The following is a 12,713-nucleotide window of genomic DNA, read 5'->3' on the forward strand; positions in this document are numbered from 1 at the left end:
ACATGATTTGAGTTCGCTATAGTTCTACGTTTCCCTGTGCTTTGTCAGTCCACCGCTCAAAAAGTTCCATCACCAACGAATCCAACCGACCCATGTAAACACAGCTGTAATTTGTTTTTCCTTCTATATAATTATTTTTTGTGATTTTTAAAAACAATTTTAATAAGCCTTGCTAAACTTTATTTGTGTAAAACGGATCTATTTCATGTCGGACAGTAATTTAATAATCCAGACCTGTCATTACGGGCAGTTACACAATGCTCCGAACCTCACATGATATAGCATTATGAAAAGCAGACAGGAACTCCGCACCACTCGGCCGAAACCTAGGGGAAAAGGAGAAGAAGCGATTTAAATAGTCGACTTTATGTTACGGTAAGCCCCTATATATATATATATATATATATATATAGAGAGAGAGAGAGAGATAGAGAGAGAGAGAGAGAGAGAGAGGAAATGTTAGCTTTAAAATCGAGATGGCATGGGTTTCATGGAGATGTTTTAAATACGTGTTCCATATGGTCCCAGTTAGCTGGACTGAAATATTTGTCCCCGGATTTTTCCCCGTCTTTGAATGAGTTCCTAAAAGTCCAAGATTAAAATAAGATAAACGCTATATGATTTCTGCACACCATATCAACTAATAAAACAATCTTTGATAAGTGCTGTTCCAACATAAATATTTCCTAAATATGGCCAGTCAAGTGATGTCAGAAAACGCCGTGCTAAGACCTTTGCAGTTTGGACAACTCGCAGACAGCTTCTCAGTTTAGTTTCCTGCGTCATTTACCTCGCAATATCTTACACTTGTCTAAGTCTATTTAAAGGTGACGGATATAGTGAAGTCAAAAACTACGTTGCTCACCTTGGACAATGTGGTTTTGTGCTGCATAGAATGAACGACTAGGTCAATATTTCTAGAAGAAACTGCATTAATAAAACAACCGCCTGTTTATTTTCATCCCTCAAAATGATGCTGATAATAAAAATTTCAGTCGAGCAAAGGGACACTTGCATTTGGATTCAATGATTCAAGCACAAAGATTTTGTCAATTAAATTCGAATTCCAAAGTGCGCCGAAATTCTGACATCCGAGGGACAGTCAACGCACGTGAAGATAGCAAATTATTGCTTTCTCGCTTTGCAGGGAAGAGACCAAGGGCCAGAGACCATAAATTAAAACAAGTGGCAATTAGAACGACACAACCATGTACTTAAATCCCGCTCTTGGTCGACTCTGTCCCTAATGACCTATTTTACAGAGTCGGCCTACCCAAGAATTTATCTTAAGCGGCTTAACCTCCGGAGAGGCCTCCGATTCGAAGACAAATTGAATTGCATTTTAATGGTATATTTTGCTTTATTCTGAAACGTATTTTTATTTTATTTGTACAAAGCTAAACACACCGTAACTTAAACGTAAAAAGTAGTTTCTTATATATTAACCATATGGGCAGATGATACAAAATTTCGAAGGGGAGGGCGTATGTTGTGTATTATAAGATACATACATGGAAATATAGACTAAAATAAACCAGTAAGCCTAAAACGTTATTTTTATGTATTTTCTCAAGTTAAAACCATTTACCCAAAAGCCTGAAGCTTTGTAAAATAGAGTTTGAAATGGATTCCTCTTCTCTATAGCCATTACTTTGTAAGAAGCACCCATTTTCAGGACATAGCTCGACGCACCATGTAATGCCACATGTCATTCAACTGATGTTCCTTCATGTCCGTAAAATAAACACGGAAGCAGTCTTCTGTTTTATTTGTGTGAGTCCTCGGGTTGCTTAACCCCTCTCGTGCCCTCCAATTGGCGCCTAGCAGTTTGACACAGAGGGCAGGTCCTTTACCCGAAGCGCAAAACATAAGGGAGGGGAGAAAGTCTACCACTACAAACCAGCAATTGGGAGACATTAGGGTAAATGAATCTGAGATTTAAATGTCTGCGCGCGCCAGCGAGGCATGTCAAGTAAACGATTCCTCTGAAACAGAAACGGGACTCCAACGGAGCTTGTGGGCGGTTGTGTGGGCTCCGAACTTCATAGATGAGAGTGAGAAGTCCCGCAGTGAAGTTAAGCTGAGGACAGTGGATTTTGACTGGTTACAGCATGCAAGGTTTGAGCTCTCGAGCCCATGCTTTCTCGGTGGAAGCATTAGTGGGTAAGAGTATGTGTAAGAGGCTGAAAGTGGAGCACGGCAAAGAGGAAGATCCCAACGACACCGAGAATCGCAACCAGCAGGATCAATCGACGTGTACCGTCATCAGTGAAGAAGAGGACTCCGGTTAGTGCACAGCATCCATTGTCCAGTCCTGCCTGTTGCTTGGTTTTACGCATCGTTTAAGAGGATTGTTTGTGGAGAGATTAGACACATCCAGTAGCAGCTGTGCGCACGCGTACACTGCATATTCTTTCTGCCAATATTCTTCACTATAGATTTTCATTTAAGCAAAAACGAGCTACATTATAAACATCGGAATAATATAATGTTAGCAGGTTGTTATGTTTTCAATTTGGCTAAATCTATACTATTTAGACTATATATTCGTGCTATTATTTAAGTTAAGCGACCATTATGGATAGATTATTAAATAAATCACAACAAAACTAACATCTGGTTTTGAATAATCGTTCCCAAATAAAATGAATAGGCTTTATAGCCGAGTCTGTTTGAGGCTTTTAGCGGTACCCCTACATGTTTCATGTTATAATTGGTGTTTTAATTTGCGTGAAATGTAGTGAAAACTAATTGAAACTAAATTCACTATTGATTTCTAATGGACTGTGCTAGGCCACCAATTTAGCGGCGTTTAAACGGGTGCCAATAGTTTCAAATGGTATATGTATCTGAATGTTGGCTAATTTACTTTCATAATGTACACTGTGATGATAAAGATAATCAGACGGAGAAGAAAAGAAAAGGCGGCTTCATACTGAGGAATTCCAAAGAAACCGAGAGTGAGACGGAGGTGAGAGTGGAGCTTCAAGGGTCTGACCTATGGAACAGATTTCACGAGATCGGCACAGAGATGATAATAACAAAGGCTGGGAGGTAATACTAAAATGTTTAATTTATTCATTGTGGATGCATTTATATGAAACAGTAGCCTACATGTCGTTTGATGATCTTATTAAATGGCAAACTTTACCTGCCGCTAAAATAGCTACATAGAAAGAAATGATCAGTGTTAAAATCAACTCTTACAGAGTAGGCCTACATATGGTCCCGATTGGACACTGGGCATTTTACTGTGTGTTCTACATACATTGCATGCGTAAATACTGCAACTCCGTTTCAGTTAGATCATGCGTTAGGCTATACTATCACAGAGTTCGTTAATTATGCCGCTTTAGTGGAATGGACTGATATTTCCAGCGGGATACCCCTGTTAATTTACCATATACAATTTTAACTACTTTTTATGAATGTTCTGAAAATGTGTAATGTGTTTAATTAAAAGGTATCAGGCTCTATGTCAACATGATTTTTTTCCTGCCCAAATCGAAAAGAGATTACTTGTCTTATTTTCATTGATTTAACCGCTTAGTTTGAATAATTGTAGTAGATTCTAAACGCTTGCCATATTTAGACTAAATTAAAAGAAATTCAAATAAACCGAAAATACATAGATGGCACGCGGCAGAACATCATGGGTTGAAACAATGTTTCTCAGGTGTGACAGCACGAAAAGTTTCCCTTTTTGAAATTTATGGTCCCTTGGTTCCAGGAAGTGGTCGTGAAGCACCATTCAAAGCAAAATGTTCAGTGTTAAATCAACTCTTACAGAGTCGGCTACATATGGTCCAGATTGGACTCATATATACTTTTTTAGCGGTGAATTAACACTGGACATGTTACTGTGTTCAATGACGTGCTGTAAATGTTCCCTAGATTTTAGAATGTGCTTTTCTTTTATTCTAGCTCGAAAATACACTTATTTAAAATTCACATTCTCCTCATAAAATCCCGTATTGGGACAGGAGTCTCAAGTCTCATAAAATCCCGTATTGCTTTAAATCTCAAGAACCATATAGGCTATTTTACTATGCTGAAACCTAGACTACACGGGGAATTCAATTAAAAAATGTATATTTTTGAAAATGTTTTCACTGCAACATGAGTTTGTCATCCAAGACACTTGCATTGGGTCAAAACATTTAAATACTCAAACTTTTTCTTTCTGCCGGGTCTCAGGGGGATATAGCCTTTCCACTGATATTTGCCTATAGGCCCAGCTGTGAGTGAGCAACGGGTCCAACTGAATTCTGCTAATCATCCTCAGGTGGATAACAAAATTCTTACCAGCTATCTTCATATGGCTAAGAAATTAAGGCTCACATTCTTCAGAGTTGTTTGTTAGACGTGCTTTCAGTCACACACAATTATAAGAATTTAAATCACGGTTTCCTTAGAGAAAATTCCATATTTGCCTTCGGTAAAGCGTAATGGTTGGGGAATGTAGTGTGATTTTATGACCATGTTTCCTAGGTGGCCCATTGCGTAAAAAATGCAATGTTATGCTCAACTGGCAAACCCACAGATATGACAAAGCCAGGAAAATGCGATGTGATTAAACAAAAAATAGGCTATACAGGAAACGTTCCCCGCCGTTCTCAAGTCCCAAAAATATTATGTAGGCTAATTCAATGTAATTTAATACAGAACGTTCAGATGTACAGATGAACCATTAAATATTTTATTTAATGGTTTCATACGAATTATAATTTTGGAATGTATTCCCTTGACAGGAGAATGTTCCCTTCAGTACGCGTAAAAGTCAGGAACCTGGATCCATTCAAACAGTACTACATCGCAATGGATATTATGCCCGTGGACTCAAAAAGATACAGGTAAGACCATATAGCGAACCAAGAGATTTAATATCTTAAACCCACTTAATCTAAAATTACTCTAGGCTAAATGGTAAAATAATTCAGAATAGACACAGTTTACTTAGAGAACACAGACATGCTCTGAATAAATGAGAATATCACATCTCCCATGAGTTCAGTCGGCCTAAATAGCTGCTATTTTACAAGTAGTCGCCTTCTATGTTGTGGTGATTTATAAGGACTTTTTCACAATGGCAAACACGGGCTTATTTGTTTAGAAGTTGCAAATAATTCTAAATGAAGTAGTTTATAGACATTTAGACATTTAGACGCTTTAAATCATATTTCGAAACTAAATATTACTTTAAACGAGTCCCTGTCCAGAGGTGCAGCGATAACACGTCTGTGCGCCTGAACTCAGACATTTGATATGCGACGCGCCTTTCTGGGGAACCATAAAAGTCTGCCCTGTGCTCATATTCTTTCACGACAGTAAAATATGGACACAGTGAGCGCAGGGTTGTGTTTTTATATACACATACAGACAAGGCTCAAAATACACGACAAAATAGTACAATTTCTTATGAAACGCTGAATCCTGCCAAAAATATACAGATTTTTGACACACAGGACTTGGATTTCACAAAGGCCTCTGGTAACACGAAAAAAAGTGACCTGAGAATTAGACACGTGTGTTTGGGCGCGTGCGCGTACACATTATTATTATTATTATTATTATTATTATTATTCGATTTGACATGAATAACTGACTACCGAATTATTAAATAAAATTATTATTAATAAAACATATTTCCCACATTAATTTGTTAGTCTCTCCAAATGTCAGTTTAGCTTCAGTTTAGAGTCGACTGAATAGACTACATATTGACACTTACACAGGAAAAAAATAATTTAAAAAATGGCGAATGATTTTATGAGGACAACGGATGTTTCAGATGCTTTCGTTTCTGCGTTTCTGGTCGCAAAAGTCTGTATGCTGCTTGCAGGTACGTGTACCACAGCTCGCAGTGGATGGTAGCGGGCAACACCGACCATTCATGCATTGCGCCCAGGCTCTACATACACCCCGACTCGCCCTGCTCTGGGGAGACGTGGATGCGTCAAGTCATTAGCTTCGATCGTGTCAAACTCACTAACAACGAAATGGACGATAAAGGACACGTGAGTTATTGTATTAAGAGTTTTAAAGTGATGATAACTATTGTTTAACGATGTTTTTTGAGAGAAATAGTCCAAAATCATGAAAAGTGCGGGTAATGGGCACAAGCTAATCCTAACAACTGCTCGTAACTTTCACGATTTAGATAATACTACAATCAATGCACAAGTACAAGCCGCGCGTTCACGTGATCTTGCACGACCCGCGACTGGACCTCTCACAGATCCCATCGCTCCCAGACGAAGGCGTGCACAGTTTCTCGTTCTCGGAGACCCAGTTCACCACTGTCACGGCCTACCAAAACCAGCAGGTAGGACAATCATTACTGTACTTTAAATTTTACTTTAATTTTACTGTACTTTAAGTTTTGATGAATAGTCTTCTATGAATAAGGTCAACACTGGAATTCTGGCATTACTGCCTCTTATTTTGATTGTTCATACATATCCTCCCTCAAAAGACTGACATACACACACAGTAAAGGATAAAGGATTTCTCATGTCCTGTAGATCTCTGTCAGCAATATTAAGAGATAAAAAAAAAATAAAAATAAATAAAATAAAAAAAAACATTGAATCCTAATCTAGAGTAAAAATTGTACAGTATTGCTACCAGGGTTCTGCTAATAAATTATGAAATCAAACATGATTGGTATTGCAGGATTGGTAGACCTGAATATGTTTGGCCCAGTTTTGGGTGGACGTAAGCAGGAAGGGGGTGTAGACGCTGAAAGACCAAGAAATTGGCACATTTTGGATTCGTAGCATAGAATCCAAACTTTCAGACTGCCGTCTCTTTCTGCCACATCCATTACAAGCGATCATTTTATTATTGGAGATTTAGTAACTGCTTTTAACTGGGCCAGCTTGTCAAGTCTTGGCCATAAAAATGCTGTATAAAATCATATGTAACAAGTCCCATGCTATTGGTGTGTTGTGTTTGACCTGGCCAGTGGCCCTATGTGGTGTTGTAAATTGCAGAGCTAGAGGCACACTGCTCTGCAACATCCCATAGCAACCTAAAATCTATGTAACAAGACCAGGTCAAAACCTGATATGGCTGGCTGGACCTAACACACTTCATCCAGCCGACCAATGGTGTAACTTCATAACTCGGCCGACCAATGGTGTAACTTCATCACTCACTCAGTCACTCAGTCACTGACATTCACGTTTGTAGGGCTGGCCCCGCTGTTGCGGTCCAGCCAAAAAAAGATCACTTAATGTGTTACTGCAAATAAATGAATTAATGTTCTTATTCACATCCTTTTCTCATTCTAAGATCACAAAATTGAAGATTGACAGGAATCCATTTGCTAAAGGCTTCAGGGACCCCGGCAGGAACAGGTGAAAGATATTACACACACGTGCATGCATGCAAGCACATGCTCGCACACACATACACACACATGCATGCAAGCACAGGCACGCGCGCACACACACACATGCATGCAGCGCACGCATGCAAGCACATGCACACACACACCTGCGCATGCACACACGCACACCCACACATACACTTGTTTATTACAATCCCACAAGCCTCTTTTCCCTGTTTTTCTTTGTAGGGGGGTTTTGGATGGGATCCTCGAGTCGTACCCATGGCGAAGCCCTCTCAGCCTTGACTTCAAGCCCTTTGCTCTAGAGACACAAGGTTCGTTGCTTCTGAGCTCAGCAGCCCCCCCCCCCCCAACCCCAACAAACTGGCACACATCATTTGAGGATCACACATACAGGTACAGCACACATGTCTCACACTGTCCTATTCTATTTCTCTTTATTCCAGGAGGAACCTCCAGGTCTCTGTCGAGCTGCAGCAGCATTTCTCCCCTGAAAGACCTTTTGTCCCCGTCCTGCTCGCCCACGTCCTTCCCATTCACTATACCCTACTCAGACGCTGGTGCCTTACACAACGTGAGCTTCCCGCTCTGCTACAAGATTCCTTCTTCGGCAGCTGTGCTTGGAGGCCGACCCTACAGCCTACCAGTGGCAGACAGGCTGCGGGGCTACCCCGGGCTGCGACCGATGGTGGACTTCCCCCTTCTGTGTCCCCTGCATGGGAAGAAAGGGCCCAACTGCAGGGGCCCATGCCTCCAGGGGCCCCTTTCAGGCCACCCCGGCCAGCTCTCTCTGTCAGGTCTCCAGGGGACTGGGGGATCCATAATTCACCAGTCCCCGATGCACCATGAAACTCTACCACCCCCCCTGCCTTCCGCCTACAGCGTCTGTGGCTACAGCATTCCCGTAGGTCACCGGTTTTCAGGCGTCGCTCGCCACCTTAAGTTGGCGGACGGCGTGAACCTGACGGCCAGCGAGAGCCTGCTGTCCCAGACACCCTGGCATCCTGCCATCAACCACTGCCTCTGAGCACCCTGGCACCCTCCACCACTGCCCTGCCTACCCACGTTCCCCAAACCACCCTTGTCACTCCTGTCAAAACTGAATATTGGAAGGGGCTGCCTGCCATAAACACACACACCTTTTTTTCATTATGAAAATAGAAGAGAAGAAGAAATATACAGGAAGTACCATTATATGGTGAAACAGCGCAATTAATACAAACTGAAGTTTAACCTGTTGAACCTTGGCTGGAGAGGAACACCTGGCGCGAAGAGAAAAGTGGGGGAGCGACAGCTGGAGATTTGGGGGGTGGGGGTGGGGGTGGGCAGAGAGACAGGCAGTTGAACAGATAAAACCCTTCACTTTTTAAGTTAGCAGGTAAGTTTGTTCTAGAGATAACCAGTACTTACATATTTACCTTTTAATATGCTTTTTGTATTTACCGGTAGGTCGGAAAATAACATATAAGCAGGGAAAGTCCTGAACGACCAAGTTTTTATTTATGTACAATGTTGTATTTTGTATAAAATGTAAATAAGACTAGACAGTGTCCCAATTTCTGTATATTTTAAATATACTGTATATAAAAAAGACAGAAACTAAATAAATGTTTTTAGCCTACCATTTTGTTAACATTGGTGCATCATTGACTGAGAATGCGTCATGTTGCCATCCTATGAGGATACATGAAAGGTCACTGTAGTCGCATTCAGATTTAAAGGTTAAAGTAAAAAAGAGGAACGCAGCTATTGAAAATGAGAATGGATTTATCCCTTTTTAATATTCAAACCACCAAGAACAAGCACCGTAAATACTTCATACAAAATTGGAAATTAATTATATGGTAATTATGGTAATTATATTAATGGCGGGATTGGCGGGTGGGACATGAGTTTTGTTGCTAGATAGAAACCAAAATGGTGTTGACATTGATTTTGCTATCACATCATAATTTAGCTTTTGCTAATTTAGAAACATACAGAAAACTATACGCATACGTGAGCTTATGGTGTTGTATTATATGAAATATGGATATATAGCTGGACGATTATATATAGGCCTATTTATTTTAAATCGCATTTAACCATTTTTCAGCAACTGTTTAATCTTGGGTGGAAATAAGAACAATACATAATCGATAGTCTTCAGAATTTATAAAATAATAGTCAGCATAGCGACATTGCAATTGCTAAACATAAATGTATTATTTTACTCTAATGACCAATGGTATAGACATACTGTTCGTTGTGTTCTTACAACGGTAGGCCTATTTCGCTAAAAAAAAAAAAAAAAAAAAAAAAAAAAAACTTACTCAAGCCTTTTTTGATCGAATTTTTATTCACTTTACTCATTTATACCCGTTATAAAGCACGCAGCCTAGTCGATTGTCAACAAAATAAATCATAGCTTACACCACTCGAATGAAATCAATGTGTGCATTGTAGGAACCAATGTGACAAAGACTACATGGTCTAGATTTTATGCGCGAGTGATAATAGTGTTCTGTATTAAACTCCTAGAGTAGCCTAGGCCTACCTTTGATCCGTACTGTACTCATACAACTTTGTTAGAATAAAATTAACATTCAACCTTACACTTCAGAGACAGTGGGACGTTTGTATTTTATTAGTGTATAGCCAACTTATGTTTTATTTTCATATGCAGGTAACTGTGGTCGAACACACAAACACCCCATCACTATGCCACGGTGCCATGTCAGTGTCACGAATTAAATGTAAAATCATGCAAGTTTATCGTGTAAATGCGAGAGTCAATTCTTCCTGTATGGCGCTTTCAACACGTTTTTCTTTCTCTGGGGAAAAAAGGACAAATCAATGGCACAATTGTACTGGTCTCCAGTGGCTAACTGCGTTTCTTGAATCGCGTCAATTATGTAATTTGTTCAGTTTAGTTAGACTGGAGAGGAAGGACATATTAAACGACATCGGTTCACATGGCTGGAACGGTTTTTATATATATATATAGGTACAGGTTCGGACAAACTGAACGACAGAGAGTTGACAGTTGGTAATGGAATTTCTTCTAGGAATAAAGAAAGAAAAGCAAACCACTGCAACAGCGTGGAATGAAAAAAAGCAAATGGAACACGAAGTACGCCAGCGCAGGGTCTGCCTTAAGATGTCTTGAAACATACAGGCTTGAACAAGCATGACTAGTGGATTTCAATTTTAATGCTTATATTTTGCCGTTGTAGGAAAAAAAAAAGTTTAACAAGCAACGTTTTCTTAAAGAAGTTCCAAACACCAATTACTTAATTTAGGTAGTCATACAACCCGAGTACTTTCGCCTTCCTGTTGTTCTGCGGTGCCTGCGTGGATTTTACGCACATAGGCCTACATCAGATCCCAGCTCCCCTTTCTTCTCTTTACTTACGTCATCCCCTAACAAAAATGTTAATAAACACAATAAAAATATGAATCAATAACAACAATTAATAACACATTGTGCTTGAACATGAGGGTTTTAAGTAAACACATAAGTTTTTTTTTTTTTTTTTTTAAATAAGCCTAAATATTTTGATGTTCCAAAACCTGTTACTGGCAGCTCATGGTTCATAACAGGATTTATGAATCCCTTACTTTCCCATCACTGAAAAGCCGCAAAATGCACTGGGATTATCGGATCCGTACAGATCCAGTATAAATCTAAAGGCCTATATCCAAGCAATGCATCTTCATACGACTCCTTCTCCAATGATGTAAACAGACCGTGGCGTATAAGTATATAACATGCGTGTAAAGCTTTAGTTTCCTTCTGCTTCAACTACATCGCCAAAAGTTTCCTCTACATCATGTGGCGCCTCCTCTACACTTTGATGCGATAATTGAAGCCCTTCCTCAGAAAGAACCGGGGTAATTTCTCCCTACTCCCACCGTCAACGGATGGGGATTATCGAAAGCGGAGGGTGGGGGTGGCCCGATCCCGATTGACGGTGAGAACCGAACAGCAATTTAGCTGCCAGGGCCGCATGACATGCCAACGAGGTAACGTCTGTACGATTTGGAAATAGCAGGAAGGAGGATAATGGTTGTGGCCTGGTGAAGCCGTGGAAGGCTTTCGTCTCGGATAGTTCAGGTGCATCGTTACTAACACAGCCCAATACGCATCAGAGCACTCCAATCAGTCAAGCCAATGTCGACTGCCTGTCGTGTGCAGGTAACTGACCCCGACTTCCCCGAGCACAAAGTCCCGCATTTGTCAAAAGCTTGCAAATTCCATCTCAATATAATTGGTTGTGTTTTGATAACCACGTGCCAACAATAGGCACCTGTCTGATCAATTAAATCCTGTCCCTCAGTCTCACCGCCCCATTCTACACGTGACTCCCAATTTATATTGCGCCAAACCAGATCCACCTGTCGTCGTTGCTTGGGCGCAAGCACCGCATGCAGTCTCCAAATGTCGTTCCAGTATACTTCCTGACATTTACCGAGACGCGTTTGAGTAACAATCTGTGGTGATTATTCGGTCTGTTTCTCATTATGGCTTTCCGCCTTGTAGTGCAGGAGAGGGATAGTCATTAATTTGCGAGGACGTTACAGGGATGTACCGAAAGCAAGTTGGAATTTCCTTCTAGAGTTTATGACATATGCTATTGTTAATACGCGTAAATATGAGATTAGCTTTGAGGATGGCCACATTTCGATTTTTTTTTCCATTTGGAAAGTGGGAATGAAACACAAGGTGAATTCAACAGCATATCACTTAAATCAGCATTCTCTTAATTTAAAACATTCTCGCCAGCATAGCTCATTATAATCAAACAGAATAAAGTAAATATAGAAGATGAAAAATCGAGATTCTGTGAAACTGCAACACGTTTTCTATTTCTCGTTGTATGTGAAGTAATTCCAGGCTACCAGTCCCTCTACTAAAATAACACACAGAGAACAAATAAAAGGAGCTTGTCATTGGCAAGCTTGAAGGAAAAATAATGCAATGTAATTTCACATATTTGACTGGACAAAATTACTGAGGTCACATTAAACACACACACACAAATGCGCGCACACACATCTGGTTTTACTAAAGTGAAGCTGTCTCCTCTCTATGGAGGATATATAGGATAAAATTGGACTGAAACCTGGACATAAAAATTCCCACACAAAATTCACCAAAACAGAGCCATCTGACTGATGCACCCAGAAAGGGTACACATTAATATAAATGACTTTATGCTTAGTCAGCCCCTCTGGGCAAAAAGCAATACATGCCATCACGTGGAACAGTGGAAGACCCAAATTCACTTAAAAAAAAAAAAAATAATAATCTTTGTCCCTAGTGGGATATAAGGCTGCAACAGTGCACTTTGATTTAACTGAAAGAAAAAATCTGACG

At 40.2% G+C, this 12,713-nt stretch overlaps 1 protein-coding gene across 1 annotated transcript; it reads left to right on the forward strand.

Annotated features, from left to right (window-relative positions):
* Positions 1–1,974: 1,974 nt before the first annotated feature.
* On the forward strand, positions 1,975–8,616 carry tbx22 (T-box transcription factor 22). Its single transcript, XM_035411289.1, has 8 exons — positions 1,975–2,286; positions 2,898–3,054; positions 4,752–4,853; positions 5,843–6,017; positions 6,161–6,325; positions 7,297–7,361; positions 7,583–7,668; positions 7,801–8,616. The coding sequence occupies exons 1-8, from the start codon at positions 2,112–2,114 to the stop codon at positions 8,379–8,381; spliced, it is 1,506 nt and encodes a 501-aa protein (XP_035267180.1). The 5' UTR covers positions 1,975–2,111; the 3' UTR covers positions 8,382–8,616.
* The last annotated feature ends 4,097 nt before the right edge of the window (positions 8,617–12,713 follow it).

This window comes from Anguilla anguilla, chromosome 3 (genome assembly GCF_013347855.1).
Source record: "Anguilla anguilla isolate fAngAng1 chromosome 3, fAngAng1.pri, whole genome shotgun sequence".
Lineage (NCBI taxonomy): Eukaryota > Metazoa > Chordata > Actinopteri > Anguilliformes > Anguillidae > Anguilla > Anguilla anguilla.